A 23,102-nucleotide genomic window follows, 5' to 3' on the forward strand; every position below is an offset into this window, starting at 1 on the left:
GGCAAAAAACTGTTTTTGGTGTAAAAAAGTACTTACTACTTCTCCCATGTGGTTCTCTCCATTACAGCAAGATAGAAATGAAGGGTACTTCCTAAATTTATGGTCACATGACAAAACATATGCACAGTTGCCTAGATACATCAACTTACCCACTGGCTCATCTTACCCCACTCTCCCCTACAGGTATACAGGTCGGTATAGCACAGGTAAGCTTAAAGCTGCAGTGGGTAGAAATGGAGCAAATATGATTTAAAATGGTCACTATGTCCTGACAGTATTGCATGAAACAGGTAATCTGAAAAAAAAAATCATGTTCCTCTGTGTCCTCTGGTGTCCTCCTAATGGCATCTGCAAGATTTCACAGACCGGAGGAAAGCAGTTCCCCTAGGGAAGTGCTCCAGGCACAACCAGCTGGGAGGAGGCCACAGGGAAGACCCAGGACTAGGTGGAGAGATTATATCTCCACACTAGCCTGGGAACGCCTCGCGATCCCCCAGTCAGAGCTGGTTGATGTGGCCCGGGAAAGAGAAGTTTGGGGTCTCCTGCTGGAGCTGTTGCCCCCCACGACCCGACCCCGGATAAGCGGTTGAAGATGAGTGAGTGAGAAGTTGCAAAAGATTGCTGATACCGGCCAATTCACACGCCAACATGTGAATAACTTCCACTTCAAGCACTGCGGTATACAGTATGTAGGCAAAAAGTAAATTACAGCAATTATTCACAAAATAACTGCACTGTAACACAGTGACCATCTCAGACTGAGGAGAAGTAACACCGTTATCAGAATGCGGGTTTTTCTGAGAAGTCATAATGAAGAAAGAAACTACCTGTCCCCCTTAGTTACTGTTGCTGTTCCTGTCAAGGTTTCTGTTCTTGTACAGTGGTAGACAAAAGCCGGCTTCCCATATCTAGCCGGCGACCTTTAATTTTGTCAGCTGAAATGACAACTGATCGCTGCCGTATAGCTTTAGCATGAGGACCTGCTGATGTTTTGTGAACCTAACGGGTTGCTGGAGCATAAACTACCCATAACCATAAACTATTTGCTCCTGCAATAATCGTCCACATGTTGAGTTTGCACATCGGCTTACCACCTCATTTCATTTTTATTTGAAAATAATATATATTCTTTGACTGGCTTCCACTCAGTGGTGAAATACTACACAGTGAATATGCTATGTGTTTTTTTTTACATAACCTGTAACCCCACAATTTGTTCTGTATGTAATACCCTTTAGATGTGGAAGTAGTGCTAGGTTACTAGGCAGTAAGCTAGTTAGCCCCGCATGCTAACGTTCACAACAGACATAATGTTTTATTCCTTCTTACACTTCTGCTCTTGTGTATTTGGTTTTGGAAAGGCTAAAAAAAATACACAACTAAATGGTCAAAACTCTTTAAATGCAGAGTATCGCTCTGACTAGAGTCTCATACACATCACTTTGGCATGAGGAGAAATAAAGCTTGACAGGCCTGCCTAGCGAAAAGTCAGTTGACAAACAACAGATTTTCCAGATGAGACATCCTTACTGAGTCAAGGGTTATTTACTGAATAAAATGTGTTGCAGATGTTATGTTTTAAATGTCAAGCAAATCAGGTGATATTTTTTGATTCTCCACACTATTTGATATCCCCCTGCAGTGTTGGTTCATCCAAAGAATGGAGATACTGGACAACATGGGCGAGGGAGGGATGGAGTTGGAAGGATCGGCCACCACAGCGGCCGTTATAAACATCAGCCTAGACGGTGCCACAAACGTCACCAACATTACCTTTTCCCCCTACTATCAGCACTCTCTCTATGTGGCTGCCAGCTACATCCTGGCCTACTTCTTCATCTTCCTGCTGTGTATGGTGGGAAACATCCTGGTGTGTCTGATCGTACTGGAAAACCGGCGTATGCGCACAGTCACTAATCTCTTCATCCTCAACCTGGCTATCAGTGACCTGCTGGTGGGCATCTTCTGCATCCCCACAACACTGGTGGACAACCTCATCACAGGTAAATACCCCGTCATAAGTGTTTGGAACAGCACTTACAATTTCACAACATTACCAAGAGGTGTTGGCAATCATCTAGTTCAATTATTTCAATTTGTCTGCAAACAGAAATTAGTTTTGTAACTTTGGTTGGACTTTCAATTTAAGATTTGTAAAAATAGAGAATCTAATCTTAACAGCATTTCTTAGGATGTCAGGTGTGTGTGTGAGAGAGAAAATATAATAATGCACATTTAAAGCTGCAGTGGGTAGAAATGGAGCAAATATGATTAAAAACAGTTATTTTTATGAAACGCTCACTATATCCTGAGAGTAGTGCATGAGACAGGTAATCTGAAAAAATATCATGTGCGTATGTGTCCTCCGGTGCTCTTAACGGCGTCTGCAAGATTTCGCAGACCGGAAGAAAACATCCAATCAGAGCCGAGCTGGAGCCTTGCCGTCTCTGAGCAGCTGTCAATCACTCGCGAACTCCGATCAAACGGTCAAACTAGGTAGCGCTGATCAAATATGAATCAAGATTCTGTTACTGCAATGCCTATTTCCTGTGTAAAATGTTTTCAGAATCATCTTGTAGTGTACTGTTTAGCTTTAAAATGAGAAAGTTTGTGACCCGGCCGCCATGTTGAGATCAGTTGACTGTACAGTTAGGCCGGTGAACAGTTCCCACTTTTTGTCAGTCAAACAGCTGGTTCGGTTCATGTGGGAAAGGTGGATCAAAATTAAGGCAATGAGGAAACCATCTATGTAGAGTGGATGAGGTCCCAGTTTTAGCCTCCCTGTGTCAACCCAGTCCAATTAACCAGACACCAACCAAGCACCGCCCACCAGCCAGAGCAAACTTTCTCATTTTACAGCTAAACAGTACACTACAAGATGATTCTGAGAACATTTGAGGCAAGAAATAGGCATTACAGTAACAGAATATTGATTCATATTTGATCGGCGCTGCCTACTGATTGTTTGTTTGGAACTTCACGAGTGATTGACAGCGGCCTACGTTCAATGAACAGCCAATAGGAACGCTTTCTCTATGAAATGACCTGTGATTGGCCAAAGTCTCCCATCACAGGCTAGATTTTTCTAAACCCTAAAAACAGAGCCATGAGGAGGTGCAGAGGTCTAGTTTTCTCTCAGAACACTTGAATGTTGAAAGGTTATTATGGAATTTGTTATTATGGAAACTTTCTGCCTACTGAAGCTTTAATATTTGATATTTTTGTTCTGAGATTTTACGATTGCCATTCTAGTTTTGTTTGAAATGTGTGTGAATGTGATGAAATAATTTGTGGTTGTTATAAGCTTTAACACTATTTTAGGGATGAAGGCAGTTGCCTTTACTGCTAGTAACAGCTTCATCCTCTTTTCAACATTTGATGGTGCTATTAATCTTTATTGGATCAGAGGTTAAGTCAATGTCTTTGGTCCTATTTGCTGAGATATTTGCTAAGGGGCCATTTGTCCTTAACCTAAGCAAGCAGTTGGCTGAGTCAAGCATTTTTTATATAATAGTTCTGCCGTGCACTGAAAAATGAATTCTGCTTCGTGTCTTATTCATTCAGTAAATTCCGTCGCTTGTGAATGTTTTCAGGTGAAGGGTTATTTAGCATGCCTTATTCTAACGTTGCAATTTAAATTTCCAAAGACTCAATACGACGGCTCCTAACGTCATTAAGATTTGATGCAAAGGATATATTTTTTTTATTTCTGAAGCATCCCATAACACTCAAAGGTCGTCAACTAATGCCCTTTTTACTGATGAATTCATTCAGTTCAGCCTCAAGTTCTTCAAAAACAGTCATTCTGAAGTAGGGTTATTTCCTCTCTCACAGGCGAAGTACGTAGGTGGTAACTGGCCGCCGGCTGTAGTCTTTGCTAAGTGTTCGAGTACAACTTGCGATATGAGGCGAAGCACCAGGGGGCCTTCATCGGCGCTAGTTCTTTGATGTCGGCTTGGTGCGTCTGGGCCTTTAGATCAATAGCATCAAGCCGTACAGCATTGAAATCATTCCCTATCAAAAGCTGTTATTCTGGAAGATCTAATGGAATTATAATTGACCAAACTTATTTTACCGCACAGCACAAACAGCCACTACAGTAGCTGTGGGGCTTACACCATGACCGCCCCATTGACGCCAGGGTTTAGAGCCACGAGGACTGTATTCAATATATCACACCCAATTCGCTCCTAATTGGTCGAGCGTCTCAAAGCAGGGATTTCAAGACATTCAACCCTTCAAGCTACCCCTATTAGGGATGCTCATTTTGAAAAGTTTTCTTAACCGATAACCGACCCTCGTTAACCGATTATTAACCGTTAGCCGACAAGATTTGTGCCTCGTACCAGCTGCAGGAGCACAACAGATATTGGTTGCCGGGAGTCCCCAGTTCACCGTCCGGGAGCGTTAACTTAGCACCCACGATGCTGCGAGTAGTGTCGCAGACATGCAGCCACTTTCCCAGTAAAAGTCTCCACCGCACATTTTGTTTAGTTTAGGAAATATGTTTTAAGAGAAATGAGACGGTCGTTTCCTCTGAAGCGTCACGTGAAGCAACGTCCGTTTCTGATGACAGCAGCACCTGATCACAGCTGGATCAGCTGTCAGTTGGCTTTAACAGCTGTAGAGACTTTAGATGGAGTTTGTGTCTGAACTGTACTAATAATACTAATAAAGACACACAGTTATTATCAGCGGCAGAGCAGCAGTGTTTTCTCTCTGTAGCCTGTTACCTGTTTAACAAACACCTGCACATGAATAACAGCTGCAGTCTGTATTTCTACTGTGGACTGAGTCCTGCTTAGAGGACCAGGAACCATCTCTACTGGAACAATGCCTTTATATTATTTATTCATTATTAGCGTCTGTATTTATTGATATTCTGATTGTGAATTCATTATTTAATAACCTAGAATATGACTATGGTGTCTTTTGAACACTGGCCATTATTTATTAGGCTGAATGTTTCAGGGAAAATGTAAATGATGTAACTCATATCAAACCCGACGCTCAGGAATTATCAGCTTTGCATGTGACTGAATGGAAATGAGGATAAATGATGTAAAAGGTGTTTGTTGCTGACAGACAGACTCTCCTTCTCTCTCTGACTTTAATAGTATCATTAATAAAAGTTAACGGGCGAAATAACAGATAATGAAAAGAAAAAACATTCTAATAAATGAAGAAAGTTATTTAAGCCTGTTTGTCAGGTGTTATAAAGCCCTCTCAGTATCAAGCTACTTCACTGGCAGTGTGTGAAGGAGAGATACTGCAGGTCCTTCTGCTGCTGTTCGCACCTACAGTTAACACAGATTTTAACTAGATGGTGAATCAGAAGACAACTAAACTATAAAACTGTTAATCTGTGATCTATTTTCACTCCGGTATGAAACTCCAGTGATGTTGAGAGGTAAAGTTATCAGATCAGTCCGGTCTGCAGCAGCGTCCAATCAGTAACTGATATCCAATAAGGGGGCGTTGTCGGTCGGTAAAAGACTTCCGTGAAGGCTGCTCTCATGTATCCTCGCTCCTCGCTCCTCAGAGATCCCTCCTCGCTCCTCAGAGCTCGCTCCTCGCTCCTCGGTGCAGAAATAAGAGCTTTGGGACGGTCTTCAAGATGGCGCACCAGAACAACTTCCGGTTCGAGCGAGTAGCGATGAAACGACAAATAAGAGCTTTGGGATGCACCCTTTGTCTGCCCGCTATAACTTTAACGAGTGGCCAACAAACAGTGTGTATTTTTGAGCTACGTTAGCAGCTCTAGCATTGCCGGAGGCTCGCCGCCGCCACGCACGTAGTCTGCGTAACTTTAGTGAGTTTCCAACAGACCGTGTGTGTGTGTTGGTGGTGAGTGTGAGGTTGTTGGTGGTGTTCTAGCTGTGAACGTAGGTGTAGCAGTGTGTGTGCAGTTTATTTGTTGGTGAATAAATGCTACTAAACTACAACTCCTCCGCTCCGCTCAAGCGAGCCAGAGACCGGAGCCGACTTCCTGTATCCTGCAACTCCGGCTCCGCCTCTTAAGGTGGGCTGTTAAGGTGGACCAGCTTTTCTCCTTAAAGCTGACAAGCTGCTCAGCTTTTGAGTTAATTATTAACATTTCTTTTAACTGTTTTAACTGATAGCGTTAATCGGTTAAAATGCTTAATGTCGGTTAACGGTTAACGGTTAATTATGGACATCCCTACCCCCTACAAAGGACTCTGAGCAATGGAGTCAGAGGTGATCAAGTTCTGGAGAGTCAATTCGCTGGCCCCAACTTGTTTGTAAGGAGCAAGTGACACACTTCACAAAGGAATGTCACTGTTGGGAACATTGTCTGGCTAAGCAACCAAAATGCGCTAAGGGGTCAATTCAAGCTTGGCAGAGTCGTCGGCACGAATCAAGACAGCAAAGGCATCGTGAGGGACGTTAACGCAAGCTACCATGTACCTGTGACAAAAGTTTTGAAAGCAAAGACAAACCATCCTACCTCTGATGGGCAGAAAAGGAAAATCCAAGCCACCATCCTTCACAGGGACGTTAGGCGGCTGGTTGTCTTATTACCTGCTGAGGAACAGATGGAGAGTCAAGTTGACACATCTGAAAGGTTTCAAGACCGCTGTACAAAGACCACCAAGTTTGCCTTTAAAGCTGGTGACCTCCCCAGTGTTTCCATGGGAAGATCGAGTGGGAGCTGTCAAGTCAAACTGAAGGTTCCATGAAATTAAAGGGACTGTTTGTAACTTCTTACACATATAAATCAATCCGGGTCGGTGTCCCATGCGCGCTCGCGTGTGGCTACGCTGTTCAGACTCAGACTCCAACACAAACTACACGGAAGCACCAAAACCGCAAAGTTATATCTAGTGAAGCCCGTCTTGCAAAACAGTATTGGCCGCGGTTGGAGGACGCGGGGGAGACCGGTCTGGGTATCATCGGATAATCCGTTTTTCCTTTTGAATTTAGAAAGGAAATAAAGTTTTTTTATTTTTTGGTTTCTGAATCAAAAAATGAAAAACGAACCAAACCGGGCCGTTTTTTGTTTTTGCGAATTCCTTTTCTCATTATTCGTTTTTAATTGAAGAACGGAAGTCACGTGGGTTTTTCGTTTTTTCGTTTTAAACCACAAACGAAAAACGGAATCATGTGGTGCTCTGTTTTTTGTTTCCAAACGAAAAACGAAAAAACCAAATTAAAAAAACGATCCGATTTAGTTTCTTCAAGTTTCTTTCTGTCATTTTCTCTTTTGAATCGAAGAGCTGAGAATGGCAGTCACGTGACCAGGAAGTGAAGGCAAACATGTCAAAATAAAAGCCAAGAAGATAGTTTGGTCATTCTATAAAAGTGTAACATTATTTAAGCACAGGATCAAAGTAACAGTAGAAGATAAATAGGCTAAATAAATACACAAATAAATACATACATAGATATATTTTTGTTTTGTTCTTTTCATTAACACATGAATGTCTTTTATCCAAAAAGTGTGTGATAAATTACAGGGAGGGTCTCTACAGATGTTATACAACAGGGAGGGTTTCTACAGATGTTATACAGAACTCTCACATAATTGACACTTTTCTCAATCACACCCTCACTATGGGCTGTTTTCTTTATGTCGGCAGGTGAGAAGCACTATGTGGCTACTCCTTTCAACACACATGACACTTCCACCTGATCCCTTCACTCCATTAGGAAGACTGTAGCCGAGTAGTTCTACATCATGATAATGCTAATTTTTCAACCAGCGATTATGAAATTAATGCCAGCTAGACAGAATAAAGCTCTGTCTGTCATGACAATAGTACTGTACTGAAGGCCACTTCATCACTCCAGATACTGTAGATTTAACAGATACCTGCTGTCTTCAGATGGCTGTAAAGAGTCACCAGAATAAAGGAAAGGCCTTCAGTACAGTTCTACTGTCATGACAGACAGAGCTTTATTCTGTCTAGCTAGCATTAATGTCATAACCACTGGTTGAAAAATCAGCATTATCATGATGTCGAACAAATTAAGTAAAATTACATATACTACCAAATAGACTAGAAATGATTGAAAAGCATCATAAACCACCAAACAGAATACAGAAAGTTAGTGATTTCAGTTTTTTAGTGAACTCAGGCTGATTAATCCTCATATTAGACTATGATGTCTGAAGGTTGGCAAACATGCTGATCAACCATACTTCTCTATCATTGATCATGATTATTGACTTGACTTTTCATCTATTAATGCGTCAAAATTCTAAATTTGACTGAAAAGAAAATCCTTGGTGATTGAGGAGTGGTGACCTCTGACCCCTGTGGTGGGTAACGTCACAGAAGGCCTACTCATAAAATGCACTGACTTCACTGATACCGAATCTCCCTCCAAACTAAATTGTAAAGCTGACGGCCCCTCAATATGATCTGATCAATACAATACAATACAACTTTATTGTCCACCAGGCTGGAAATTTGTCTTCAGCTCACAAAACACAGAAAACAACAGACATTAAAAACCAGACAGCAGTTAGTAAAAAACAGAGACAGGTTATGTTACACATTAAAACAGTTCATGTCAGTGTCTGTGGCTCAGATCTGCTCAGTCACTGTGTTGAGTTTAGAATATTGATGGCACTAGTTGGGATGAAAGACTTTTTAAACACATGTTTAGTTGCCAGAGGGGCTCTATAGCGCCTCCCGACTGGCTGCAGAGAGGATGGGAGCTATCTGCCAGGATACTCCTCGCTTTCTTCCTCGTCCTTTCTGTAAAAAGTTGAGTCAAGGGCTTTTGGGGTTTTCCAACTATTTTGCCTGCCATTGACACAATCCTAGACAGTTTATTCTTCTATCTACAGTGTAGGTGACCGTACCAGGCAGGAAGGTTAAAGGTTAAAACACTCTCAACAATAGTTTTGTACACTAATTCTAAAATCTGATGGCTGACACCGAGGCCACTGAGTTTCCTTAGAAGATAAAGGTCACTGTGAGCATCTCTTGAAAATATACTCTGTATTTACAGAGAAGCTCACCTGGGTGTCCAGGACTGTACCGAGGTATTTAAAGTGTCCCACAGTTTCAACATGTTGGCCATCAAGTGAAACTGGCTCTGTGATCAAATGCTGTTTTGTGCAGCACATGATTAATTCTTTCGTCTCGGCCACATTGATTTCTAGCTGGCTAGTGTGACACTGTGTTTGAAGGGCTGTAGTGTGGGCCAGATAGGCAGCTTCACCTAGTGGGCCTGTTTCCTGTAAAAGGCCAACTAAGGCCATGTCATCCACATACTTAAACAGTCTAAAATGTTTCTCATTGGTCATAAATTCATTAGTAAAAAGAGAGAATAGCACAGGGGAAAGAACACAGCCTTGTGGGCAGCACGTCTGATATGTTCTCCCTGACACAGACCCTCTGATCCACAGAACTAACCCTGTGTTGATGTTGAGATCAAGGAGCCTTTTCAGGAGAATATACGTCTTCATTGAGTTAAAAGCTGAGCTAAAATCCGCGTATAAAGCTCTGGCATAACCTTTAGGATACATCAGGTGTTTTGTGACTGTGTTAAGCAGAGTCAGCACAGCGTCGTCTGGGCCTCTGTTGCTCTTATTTAAGCGAACTGGAGCAGATCTAGCACTGTGCTGGTCAGGTGGCTGGCAAGAACTCGTTCCATGGTTTTACACAATATGGAGGTTATTGCGATAGGCCACAGATCATTTGGCTTACTTGCATCGGCTTTTTTAGCACAGGCCTAATTATTGTGAATTTCCATGATTTTGGCACAGTGCATGTGTCTAGGATATATAATTAATTAGGCTTTTTTAGGTACAGTATGTATTTATTTGTGTATTTATTTAACCTATTTATCTTCTACTGTTACTTTGATTCTGAGCTTAAATAATGTTACACTTTTATAGAATGACCAAACTATCTTCTTGGCTTTTATTTTGACATGTTTGCCTTCACTTCCGGGTCACGTGACTGCCGTTCTCCGCTCTTCGATTCAAAACAGAAAATGACAGAAAGAAACTTGAAGAAACTAAATCGGATCGTTTTTTTAATTTGGTTTTTTCGTTTTTCGTTTGGAAACAAAAAACAAACAGAGCACCACGTGATTCCATTTTTCGTTTGTGGTTTAAAACGAAAAAACGAAAAACCCACGTGACTTCCGTTCAATTAAAAACGAATAATGAGAAAAGGAATTCGCAAAAACAAAAAACGGCCCGGTTTGGGGTCTGGGTATCATCGGATAATCCGTTTTTCCTTTTGAATTCAGAAAGGAAAAAACTTTTTTTATTTTTTCGTTTTAAACCAAAAACGAGAAAACGGCCGTTTTCTCGTTTTTCGTTTCTGAATCAAAAAATGAAAAACGAACCCAAACCGGGCCGTTTTTTTTGTTTTTGCGAATTCCTTTTCTCATTATTCGTTTTTAATTGAAGAACGGAAGTCACGTGGGTTTTTCGTTTTTTCGTTTTAAACCACAAACGAAAAACGGAATCATGTGGTGCTCTGTTTGTTTTTTGTTTCCAAACGAAAAACGAAAAAAACAAATAAAAAAAACGATCCGATTTAGTTTCTTCAAGTTTCTTTCTGTCATTTTCTGTTTTGAATCGAAGAGCGGAGAACGGCAGTCACGTGACCAGGAAGTGAAGGCAAACATGTCAAAATAAAAGCCAAGAAGATAGTTTGGTCATTCTATAAAAGTGTAACATTATTTAAGCACAGGATCAAAGTAACAGTAGAAGATAGATAGGCTAAATAAATACACAAATAAATACATACATAGATATTTATTTTTTTTGTTCTTTTCATAAACACATGAATGTCTTTTATCCAAAAAGTGTGTGATAAATTACAGGGAGGGTCTCTACAGATGTTATACAACAGGGAGGGTTTCTACAGATGTTATACAGAACTCTCACATAATTGACAATTTTCTCTCTCACACTCTTACTATGGGCTGTTTCTTTATGTCGGCAGGTGAGAAGCACCTGACACTTCCACCTGATCCCTTCACTCCATTAGGAAGGCTGTAGCCGAGTAGTTCTACATCATGATAATGCTGATTCTTCAACAAGCGATTATGACATTAATGCCAGCTAGACAGAATAAAGCTCTGTCTGTCATGACAATAGTACTGTACTGAAGGCCACTTCATCACTCCAGATACTGTAGATTTAACAGATACCTGCTGTCTTCAGACGGCTGTAAAGAGTCACCCGAGTAAAGGAACGACCTTCAGTACAGTTCTACTGTCATGACAGACAGAGCTTTATTCTGTCTAGCTGGCATTTCATTTTTTGATTCAGAAACGAAAAAATAAAAAAAAGTTTTTTCCTTTCTGAATTCCAAAGGAAAAACGGATTATCCGATGATACCCAGACCACCGAGACCGTAGCTTTGGTCTCCAGGGCCGGAGTGCATGCTGTACTCTGCTCCTCTGCCTGCCTGCCTTCACTCACACACTGCGCTCGTTCTCGCTATTTCGCTCCACTCTCACGTGCATGCTTTGTGTTTCCTCTGCATTTCCACATCCACTTCAAACCCAGATTTAATAATATCTGTATACTACCTGAAACATCTTCCTGTCACATTATGGTCACTCTGTAACAAGTTCTGCATGAGTCTGCTGTGAACTAGTGTTTCTAGGTTTCTGAAAATCCCCACTGTAATACCACTGAGGTCTAGCCACAAGCTTGACTCTAATGAGCATTTGTCTTTTTTTTCAACAGGTTGGCCATTTTCCAACACGGTGTGCAAGATGAGTGGCTTTGTGCAGGGAATGTCTGTCTCAGCATCAGTCTTTACCCTGGTGGCCATAGCTGTTGAAAGGTTAGTGTATGCTGTGCTTTGATAACCTTTTCCTCCCCTTGTATTAGTGCAACCGGACACAGTACATAAAGGTGACAAATTAGACAGACAGTAACACAAAACATAAACAGATTTAGTATTGTATGTGTCTCTTTTGACGCCTTTAAAAGACAGCTAAACACTCACTTATTCAAACTGCCTTATGTGTCACCTTGCGCTGTCTAGTATTGTAAGTTTATGTTTTTAACAGCTGTGTTATTGTTTTTATTGTTTTTAATATTTTTTTATTCATATAATGTTATGTTCACTGCCGTTAGTCTAGAAGTTCCTTTTGTTTCCTATATTTCCCTGTCCTTTTGTCTCTTGTGTGTTTTCCCCTGGTGTGTCTAGTTTGTCAGTGTGTCGGAGGTGTGGCCTTCCTTCTCCTCCTCCTCCTCTGGGCGGGCTCGGCTGGAACAGCTGCGACAAATCTTCATCACCTGCAGTATATATACCCCGGTTTTCCTGCTACTCGTCGCCAGATCGTACCGTCACCCACAGTGGTATAGTAAACCAAATCAGGCTCACTAGTAATTTTGACTCTCGTCCTTGCTGTTGCTCTCGTCTTGAAATTCTTGGACTCATCTCGTGTTTTTGTTTGCTCTGTGCTCAGGTCTGTTACCTGCCAGCTGTGGCTGCTCCAACCTGCCTGCTCACTCCTGAACTCGCCTCCTTGGTCTACCTGGAATCTCGTTTTTGTTAAAATAAATATTCTTTTGTTCATACCTTAAGACGTCTCGTTGTGTGCTGCATTTGAGTCCACGCTTTTGTTACTCCGGAGCATAACAGAACGATCTGGCCCTAACAATGGACTCAGCAGACACAAATGTTTTTCAGAAGGCTGTTTCCAGCCACGATATTTTGTTAGGACAACATCACCAATTACTTCAGGGTTTATTAGAGACCCAACAAACTTTAGGAAGTCAAATGTCTCAGATGGGAAAATGTTTGGAGACAATTTCAGGCCAAATAGCCCCATCCCCCGCTCTGCCTCCTCCTTCTCCGCCTCAGCCACTCAGAGAATCACCTGTTCCTCCACCTGAACCATATGCCGGTGATTTGGGGAGATGCAAAGGATTCCAGCTCCAATGTTCTCTGGTTTTTTCCCGACAACCAGTCACCTTCACGACAGACCAGGCCAAGGTAGCGTATGTTACGGGACTATTAAGAGGGAGAGCACTGGACTGGGCTGAAGCAATGTTGGGAGGAGGAGGGATAAATTCTGTGTCCTATGATCGTTTCATGAGTGAAATGAAGAAAGTTTTTGATCACCCTGTATGTATTGGAGACGCTGCTAAACGTTTGCTGAACATACGACAGAGTCAAAGAAGTGTGGCGGAGTATTCTGTGGACTTCCGGATTCTGGCTGCGGAGGCTGGATGGAATGACGAGGCATTAAAAGGAGTTTTTCTACACGGTCTGTGTGAACAGTTAAAGGATGAACTTGCTGTCCGTGACGATACTAACTCCCTTGATGCTCTTATTGATCTGTCTATAAGACTGGACAACCGTATGCGGGAGAGACGCCGGGAGAAGAACTACAAATCCCACACTCCCATGAACTCCTTTGCCGCTACTCCTACTCTCGCGAGAGTTGCCTCCGGCTCGTCAGAGACTCACGGCTCCGGTCCCAGCTCCTCTGCTCACTCTGATGAACCCATGCAGGTGGGCCGGACTAATCTCACTCCCGCTGAACGTCAGAGACGGATCCGAGCGGGTGAATGTATCTACTGTGGTCAAGTCGGACATTTCCTTGCTGCATGTCCTCTCCGCCCAAAAGAGCGGGCTCACCAGTAGCTGTGGGGATACTGGTGAGTAAGTCTGATGCCCCCACCAACACTAGACCTCGTACTCAAATACCTGCTAAACTGTGTATGAGTAACATGTCCTTGCCCTTGTTAGCGTTGATTGATTCCGGTGCAGAGCAGAGTTTTCTAGATGCTGAGTTAGTCTCTCAGGCTGGCATCAGCATTGAACCCCTGGAGTCTCCTGTCAGAGTCTGTGCTTTAGACGGCAAGTCCTTAGCATTAGTAACTCACCGCACTGAGCCTCTTTCTCTCATTCTGTCTGGTAACCACCGTGAGCTAATACAATTTTTTGTTTTTTCTGCCCCTAAGACTCCTCTTGTTCTCGGACACCCGTGGTTAAAGCTACACAACCCCCAGATCGACTGGTCGACCAGTAAGATTATGGGATGGAGTAGTTTTTGTCATTCCTCGTGCCTGCAGTCTGCATTACCACCTGTAGAGATCAGTGTTGCCCCTCCGCCCTGTGTTCCTCCTGACTTGTCTGCTGTGCCCCCTGAATATCATGAGGTCGGTGAGGTTTTCAGTAAGGAGAGAGCGTTATCCTTGCCACCTCATCGTCCGTACGATTGTGCTATTGAACTGCTACCTGGTACCACTTTGCCTTCGAGTCGCCTGTACAACTTGTCACGTCCTGAGAGAGGTGCTATGGAGACCTACATTAATGACTCTCTAGCTGCAGGCCTCATCAGACCCTCCTCTTCGCCTCTAGGGGCAGGATTCTTTTTTGTGAGCAAGAAAGACAAGACTCTCCGCCCGTGTATTGATTTTCGAGGGTTAAACAATATCACGGTGAAGAACAAATACCCTCTGCCATTAATCAGCTCTGCTTTTGTACCTCTACAGGGAGCTACTGTCTTCAGCAAGCTAGATTTGCGGAACGCGTACCACTTGGTACGGATTCGAGAGGGAGATGAATGGAAGACAGCATTCAACACACCACTGGGTCACTTTGAGTATTTAGTGATGCCTTTTGGACTGACTAATGCTCCTGCAGTGTTTCAAGCACTGGTTAATGATGTTTTGAGAGATTTTTTGGACCGGTTTGTGTTTGTCTACCTGGATGACATTTTGATTTTTTCCTCTGATCCCGCAGAACACCAGCTTCATGTACGCCAAGTGCTCCAGAGACTACTGGAGAACAAGCTGTTTGTGAAAGCGGAGAAGTGCGAGTTTCACGTCAGCTCTGTTGGATTCCTCGGTTACATCATTGAGAGTGGGCAGGTGAGGCCGGATCCGGACAAGATCAAGGCGGTGGCAGAGTGGCCCGAACCTTCCTCCAGGAAGCTCTTGCAGCGCTTTCTTGGATTCGCCAACTTCTACCGTCGATTCATCCGAGATTACAGCAGAATTGCTGCTCCACTGACCAAGCTCACATCCCTTGCTGTTCCTTTTCGCTGGACTCCTGAGGCGGATCAGGCGTTTGCCTTATTAAAGGACCGCTTTACGTCCGCACCCATCCTGGTGCAACCTGAATCTTCTCTTCAGTATGTCGTGGAGGTTGACGCCTCGGACATTGGTGTGGGAGCTGTCCTCTCCCAACGCTCCAAGACCGATAAGAAGCTACATCCCTGTGCGTTCTTCTCTCGACGTCTGTCCCCAGCTGAAAGCAACTACGACGTGGGAAATCGTGAGTTGTTGGCAGTGAAGTTGGCCCTGGAGGAATGGAGACACTGGTTGGAGGGTTCGGAGATTCCGTTTATTGTATGGACTGATCACAAGAATCTTGCCTACATCCAGTCAGCCAAACGACTGAATTCCCGCCAGGCTCGGTGGGCTTTATTTTTTGGTCGATTCGACTTCACCCTTACTTACCGTCCTGGTTCCAAGAACATCAAGCCTGACGCGTTATCCCGGCAGTTTTCATCGGAGGAGTCACCAAGTGTTTCAGACACCATTCTGCCGGCAGCCTTGGTGGTGGGGACGTTAACCTGGGAGGTTGAGTCAGCGGTTCGGGAGGCTCAACGTGAAGAACCGGATCCAGGTACTGGCCCCGCTAATCGAATGTTTGTTCCTGTGTCAGTTCGCTCCCAGGTCCTGCAGTGGGGACACGTTTCCCGGTTCGCTTGCCATCCTGGGATGAGTAGGACTTTGTCACTCCTCAGACGACACTTCTGGTGGGCCACAATGGAGAGGGACGTCAAGGAATACGTTCTCGCCTGCACAGTCTGTGCCCGGGGAAAGACATCTCATCGGCCGCCTGTGGGGTTGCTCCGCCCATTACCCATACCTGGTCGCCCTTGGTCCCACATCGCCTTGGACTTTGTCACCGGTCTCCCACCTTCTAATGGTAAAACAGTGATACTCACCATTGTTGATCGGTTTTCCAAGGCTGTTCATTTCATTGGTCTTCCTAAGCTTCCTTCTGCACATGAGACAGCTGAACTCCTGACTAATCATGTTTTTCGTCTGCATGGTATCCCTGTGGACATCGTCTCGGACCGTGGTCCTCAGTTCATCTCCCAGGTCTGGAAGTCTTTTTGTCAAGCCCTTGGAGCCACTGTCAGCCTGTCTTCTGGTTTCCATCCTCAGACGAATGGACAGTCTGAGAGGGCTAATCAGGATTTGGAATCCGCCATACGTTGTGTTGCTGCTACTAACCCCTCCTCTTGGAGTACACAGCTAGTGTGGATTGAATATGCGCATAATTCACTCTCTTCTGCTGCCACTGGGGTATCTCCGTTCGAGGCCTCATTAGGTTACCAGCCCCCACTTTTTCCAGCACAAGAGGAGGAGTTGGCTGTGCCATCTGTGCAACACCACCTTCAACGCTGCCGCAAGGTTTGGAGGGAGACTATGGCTGCTTTGGTTCGGACAGCTGAGAGGAATAAAAGGATCGCGGATCGTCACAGGACCCCGGCCCCCGTCTACATCCCAGGTCAGAGAGTTTGGCTATCTTCCAGAAATATACCATTGAAAACTGACTCCAGAAAACTGTCTCCCCGTTTCATTGGACCCTTTGAAATTGAGAAGATTATTAATCCTGCCACTGTCAGACTCATCCTGCCAAAATCCCTAAGGATTCATCCTTCCTTTCATGTTTCCCAGCTGAAACCAGTCCTCACCAGTCCTCTGGTCCCTCCAACCAATCCCCCTCCTCCCGCCCGGATCATTGACAACCAGCCAGCATATACGGTCAGACGATTACTGGATGTTAGACGGCGAGGCCGCGGATTTCAGTATCTGGTGGACTGGGAGGGATACGGCCCAGAAGAGCGCTCCTGGGTTCCTCGTTCCCGCATCCTTGATGCTGGGATGGTTAGGGAGTTTCACCAGGCTAATCCTGGGAAACCTTGTTGATCGCCTAGAGGCTCTCTTTAAGGGGGGGGTACTGTTATGTTCACTGCCGTTAGTCTAGAAGTTCCTTTTGTTTCCTATGTTTCCCTGTCCTTTTGTCTCTTGTGTGTTTTCCCCTGGTGTGTCTAGTTTGTCAGTGTGTCGGAGGTGTGGCCTTCCTTCTCCTCCTCCTCCTCTGGGCGGGCTCGGCTGGAACAGCTGCGACAAATCTTCATCACCTGCAGTATATATACCCCGGTTTTCCTGCTACTCGTCGCCAGATCGTACCGTCACCCACAGTGGTATAGTAAACCAAATCAGGCTCACTAGTAATTTTGACTCTCGTCCTTGCTGTTGCTCTCGTCTTGAAATTCTTGGACTCATCCCGTGTTTTTGTTTGCTCTGTGCTCAGGTCTGTTACCTGCCAGCTGTGGCTGCTCCAACCTGCCTGCTCACTCCTGAACTCGCCTCCTTGGTCTACCTGGAATCTCGTTTTTGTTAAAATAAATATTCTTTTGTTCATACCTTAAGACGTCTCGTTGTGTGCTGCATTTGAGTCCACGCTTTTGTTACTCCGGAGCATAACATATAAATCATTTTGTGAATTGTGTTCTATGAAATGTGCTATACTAAATAAATATTATTATTGTTATTAATAAGAAGAGGCGGTAGGTGATGGGTCATGCCTTTACCAGTAGGAAAAATCAGGAAGGTCCGATAACGTCATTCTGCATAGTAAGCCATGTGCTTCTGTTTGTTACATGGCCGTTTGTTTTAACGGGATAACGGGCTTTCGGTCCAATGGGACATTTTTCGGACTATTGGGGTTTCGGAATAATGGGTCGTCGGAGCAATGGGCAGTCCCCCTCTCAGCTCCGTCTCACGGGTGTAACCGCTATGTACTGTAGTGTTTACTTAGGCTTCAAGTCTACTTAGTACTCTCAAAAGCCTTGAGACTGGCTGTCAATTTTATGAGATTTTGACCTAGACTAAAGCTGTCAATATGTCACTTTATTAAGTTTTATTATTATGTTTTCATGAGATAAAGTAACCATTTACATTCCAAATATGTGGTCAGTTTATCCAAATAACGCCCGTTTGGAAATTGGCTGCGACGTTTTCGGAAATGTGTCAGAGCCGCTGTCAAAACCGAAGCCGGAACAGGTCATCAATCTTGTGAGATTTTTAGTCAGGCTAAAAGCTGTTAATATGTCACTTTCTTAAGTTTTGATATGTTTTCAGGCGAGAATGCAGTACATATTGATTGAAGTATGTAGCATGCAGTAGGTTAGTATGCGATTTTGACCACAGCCTGCGTCTCTGGCCGGAGAGCAGTGGCCGAGAGGGTGGCCGGTTAAGAGTAGAAAAATGTCCCCAAACCTTATTTTCACAAATAAAACAGACACTTAATCACAGGTGTCTCGCATCATAATCTTACACTAGCTGTTAGAAAGCAGACAAAGACAGGATCCAGCAATCAAAACCAAATGGAAAAGAATCCTAATACCTCTTTCATTCCAAAGAAGAATCTAGTGCTCACTGATAACGAAATAAAGCAAATTAATTGGAATGACACCATCACAGATAAACCAAGTGAGCAGGTGTGTTATAAACGGGAGGTAAGCAACTATACAGTAGACCCATCAGCATGCTTCCTGCCATTTCAAAGGTCATTTAAAAGGTTGTAGCAGAACAATTGATTGCAAAGTAAATGGATAAAGGAGGGGTGGTGGGGGCAGTCTTCCTCGACCTGCGAGAGGCTTCTGACACAGTAAAGCATCAAATACTACTCAACATTGTGTTGTATACTTGTATTGACTACCTTAGTACTGTATTTGATGCTCTTTATTATTCTACTGTACCTACTTTCCCAGGGACTACGGGTTGAAAATAGCAGTTTGCTAAAACCCCGGTACATTACATCTCCTTGTTTAATAAAAGGGGAATGCTCTTTGTGCATTTTCCCTGTTCAAATAAAGAAACACAACATAACACACAATTTGTTTTTTTAGTAACTTAAGGGGGTCATTGCCTTGGGCTGCTCCACGCAAGATTATTCTAAGCTTCTCTCACATTGGGCTGCTTCCACACCCTGTAGGAGGGAGTCAGTCCATTGTGATTGAGGTATTATATAGTTGTTATTTTTCTTTTCTTTTGTAGTTTTTCCATTGTTTCAGGGGACCCAGCCCTCGCCCACATCACCCCATGCCAGTCTGGTTTGACAGAGCCCCCCCAAAGTTTAATAATAAAGACGTAATAGAGACGTAAGGACTGTCTTGTATTTTATGAGCTCCATATGGGTATTTTTACCCATAAAAAAAAAAAAAATGTTCTTACAGATTTGGTTCCAGAAGTCAGCATTGGGAGTGATCGATAAATCTTGTTCCTATTTTATTATAATTTATAATTATTTCTAATTCTATATATTTTGGATATGGTTTTGTTTGAAGAAGTGATGTTAATTAAATCTCGAGGAAAGGACAGGTCAATGTCATTCATGTTCAATTTAGTTTGAATGGAAGATTTGAGATTTTGAAGATTTTGAGATTGTAGATATTCAAGGAAGTGATTGCTCCCAATGCTGTACTTCTGAACATGGTCAGAGAATGAGACCATGGTGTTATTATTGAAGATATGTTTAAGATGTGTAATGCCCTTTTTGATCCATGACTGAAAGTTCAGTGGCTTTTTGTTTGTTCCAAATGGGAGTGTAGTTTGTTGGTGCAAGAATGGTGTTTGTGATTTTATGGAATTCCCACCAGGATATCAGAGTTATTGCTATTTTTGATACTTAAAGTGGTGTTTGATGGACTGGCTAAAGGCCCTGACACACCAAGCCGAGGGTTGGCCCTCGGACAGTTTCGGACCGTCGGCTCAAGTCTGCTCGTGTCAGATGTTTTTCGGCCGATTCATCATGTTGAATCTCATCTGATCATTCCAATACACGGATATTTTTACAATGACATGGCCATCTGAATGAAGCTAAGTTGTGAGTGAGAGCGGTCGGAGAATGACTGGCAAATGTCTCTTTGTTTCATGTACGTATCATAAAAAATGTCTTGTATATCCGCAGTCCTCGGTCTTCCGGTTTCCCTTTTTGAAAGACAAATACAGACTACCGCCGCCTGCTGGTGTGGAGAGTTATTTCCTCTCACGCAGGCGCAAAACATTCGTGCTAACTGGCCGTCGACTGTAGTCTTTGCAGTGTGTTCAAGTACAACATGTCGGCCAAGTCGCCCTTCATCGCCACTAGATGTCGGCTTGGTGTGTCTGGTCCATAAGAGTTGATAAGTCTGAAATATCAATTTCTTTACAAAGTCATATAGCTAATTTGTGGCAATGCTCTTCCTTATTTACCACAGATTTCGCTGTATAGTGTACCCTCTACAACCCAAGCCGACTGTACTTGTTGCCAAGGCAGCCATCGTGTTAATCTGGGTGCTAGCAGTGGTGATCATGTGCCCAGCTGCTGTGGCGCTGACCGTGGATGAAGTTCCTTTCCACTACATGGTGTACAATAATGACGTCAACCACACATTTCCCCTGTATACCTGCTACGAAAACTTTGCCAACCCTCAGATGAGAAAGGTCTACACGGCGGTTCTGTTTGCTCACATCTACCTGGTGCCACTCACTGTCATCACACTGATGTACGGAAGTATCGGAGGCAAACTGTGTTCCACCGTGGTTGCAAACAGAGAGCCACAGCTGGCCAACGGCGCAGTCCAGGTTGGGGGCAGAAGGGCTGGTCAGCCAATGATTTCCCAGAAAAAGATCAGGGTGGTAAAGATGCTCATCCTGGTGGCTTTGCTTTTCATGTTGTCCTGGTTGCCACTCTGGACCCTCATGATGATGACCGACTACGCAGGCTTGGACAGGGACCAGCTGGACCTTTTGACCAGCTACATCTTCCCCTTTGCCCACTGGCTGGCTTTCTCCAACTCCAGCGTCAACCCCATCATCTACGGATACTACAATGAGAACTTTAAGAGGGGCTTCCAGGCGGTGTGCAAGTCCAGGCCCTTCTGTTGCCTCATCCAGTGCCAGCAGTGGAGGAGGATGGCCAGGTGGGGCAGGAAAGACAGGTCCGCGCAAGCACCTTGTGGAGGTACTCACTTCAGAGATGCCTCTAGCAATCACAACCATCTCGTCTTGGGGCTGAGAAATCGAGTCCATAACGACAACAGGTTGACCGAAACAGCAGAGGTGAACAGGAGTGTAAGGGTGGGGTGTGTGGCGGTCAACTCTGAGAGAAGTCTTTCAGATCAAGGGTTAGAAATGTCAGCTGTACATAAGAAAGGCAGTAATGGCGAGGAGTCAGAGAGGGTTAGTTCACTGGCAGGTTCAGTGTGCCAGGCGTGGGATAACTGAGCGTTGACAATGTTACCCAGTAATGAACCAAACAAAGCCATAGTATGTTGCATTGTAGTTCAGAGGAAGAGACAATGTAAATTATCTGATGTGTAATGTTGTTACTGTTTGGAATGATGGTTACACATTGCAACCCTAGTTCTAGACAAGGCCTCATACTGTATATAATGTAAGCACTTCCAGTTGCTTATGCTCAGCCAATGGACAGCACAGATGACACTACTGGAGGTGGCAGGGGCAATAACAGGGGTTATTATATAATATTATTAACATATTATTGTACTCACTCCTACCACTGCAGAGACAGCAGACATGAGTGCTTGACAAGATTTGGACCGCTAAGCAAAATCCAAATTTAACTAACCCAACATTAAAGGGACTCTATGTAAGAATCAGAAATTGCTTGGTAACAGAGACACCTGTGGCTGTTAAGTCAACGAAAGTCAGCGTCCTGTTGCTCGCGCTCGCGCTTGTGCTCGCTCTACATAGACATGAACGAGCATCGGTCAAAACAGTGAGGCGACACACGTCAGCTAAAACCACAATATCACTCTATATTTCACCTGCTTGGCAGTAATGTTAGCAGACCAGACGAAGGTCTCTCCATGAATCAATGCTGAGACTGTGTTTCCTGCTTCAGCCTCCCGACCACGGTCAGAAGGAACAGGGTAGACACCGGAGTTTTGGTCGGAGACGATAATGTAACTCGTTCCGGAGCCCCGTCCCTTCACTCAGCAGCAGAAAACAAAAAACGGGAAACCTCTGTTGGTCTGGAGGAGCTGCAGCAGTTATTTCTGCTCAAACGTCCACTGTACATTCACTAGATATTCTCAGAGCTAAACTAACTCTTCTGCAGTGTGTAGTGTGCGCGCATGCACGGGAGAGGTGGAGCGAGTGAGAACGAGCGCGGTGTGTGAGTGAAGGCAAGCAGGCAGAGGAGCAGAGTACAGCAGAGACTCCGGCCCTGGAGACCAAAGCTACGGTCTCCCCTGTGTCTTCTGGCCGCGGTCGGGGGGCTGGAGCAGGAAGAGTTAACACTGTTTAACAGACGGGCTTCACTAGATAGAACTTTGCGGTTTTGGTGCTTCCGTGTAGTTTGTGTTGGAGTCTGAGTCTGAACAGCGTAGCCACACGCGAGCGCGCATGGGACACTGACACGCAATGATTTATACGTGTAAGAAGTTACAAACAGTCCCATTAACAGTTGAAAAAATAGGTTGATCTGCACTCATTTCATGACAGCCATGCCTCGTCCAGCATGCCAGGCCAGCTGGCTTTTAAACAATGACAGAAGTTGGTCCAAATCAATTAGTATAATGAACAGATTGATTTCACACATTAGTATGGTTGAGCTAAGAGCTGCAGGTGCCAATTTCATGCCTGTCATTACTGCTGTCCTCTCCCTGTCAAGTTAAACGATTGGCTGAGCATGTGCATCCATGTGCATGTGGAGCCACGGAGAAAAGTGACAAAGTCAATGGAATTCATCAGAATCAGAATCAGAATCAGAATCAGAAAGGTGTTTATTGCCAGGTGTAAGGGGTATACACGAGGAATTTTCTTTGGCTTTTTGGTGCGAGACAAACAGTATAATAACAAAGAATAGATAAAACGTTAGAATAAAATAAGAATAAAAATGTACAATTTACAAAATAAGCTATAAAAACAAACATGATATAAACAGATAGTATAAACAGATAGTGCAAATATTGCCAGTGTGCAAACAAAACAATCAGGTATCAGAGGGAGAGAGAGGGATACTGTAGGGGGTGGTATTGAGAGTGTATGAGAGAGGGGGAGTAGTGTGTGTGTGTGTGAGGGGGAGACAGTCACAGGGGGGCAG

At 44.0% G+C, this 23,102-nt stretch overlaps 1 protein-coding gene across 1 annotated transcript; it reads left to right on the plus strand.

The window, feature by feature from the left end:
• Positions 1–1,646: 1,646 nt before the first annotated feature.
• npffr1l2 (neuropeptide FF receptor 1 like 2) lies at positions 1,647–22,942 on the plus strand. The gene is made up of 3 exons (XM_074637233.1): positions 1,647–2,003; positions 11,690–11,789; positions 20,251–22,942. Exons 1-3 carry the CDS (start codon positions 1,661–1,663, stop codon positions 21,257–21,259), a joined length of 1,452 nt encoding a protein of 483 aa, XP_074493334.1. The 5' UTR covers positions 1,647–1,660; the 3' UTR covers positions 21,260–22,942.
• The last annotated feature ends 160 nt before the right edge of the window (positions 22,943–23,102 follow it).

Source organism: Sebastes fasciatus, chromosome 6 (assembly GCF_043250625.1).
Source record: "Sebastes fasciatus isolate fSebFas1 chromosome 6, fSebFas1.pri, whole genome shotgun sequence".
NCBI classification, from domain to species: Eukaryota; Metazoa; Chordata; class Actinopteri; order Perciformes; family Sebastidae; genus Sebastes; species Sebastes fasciatus.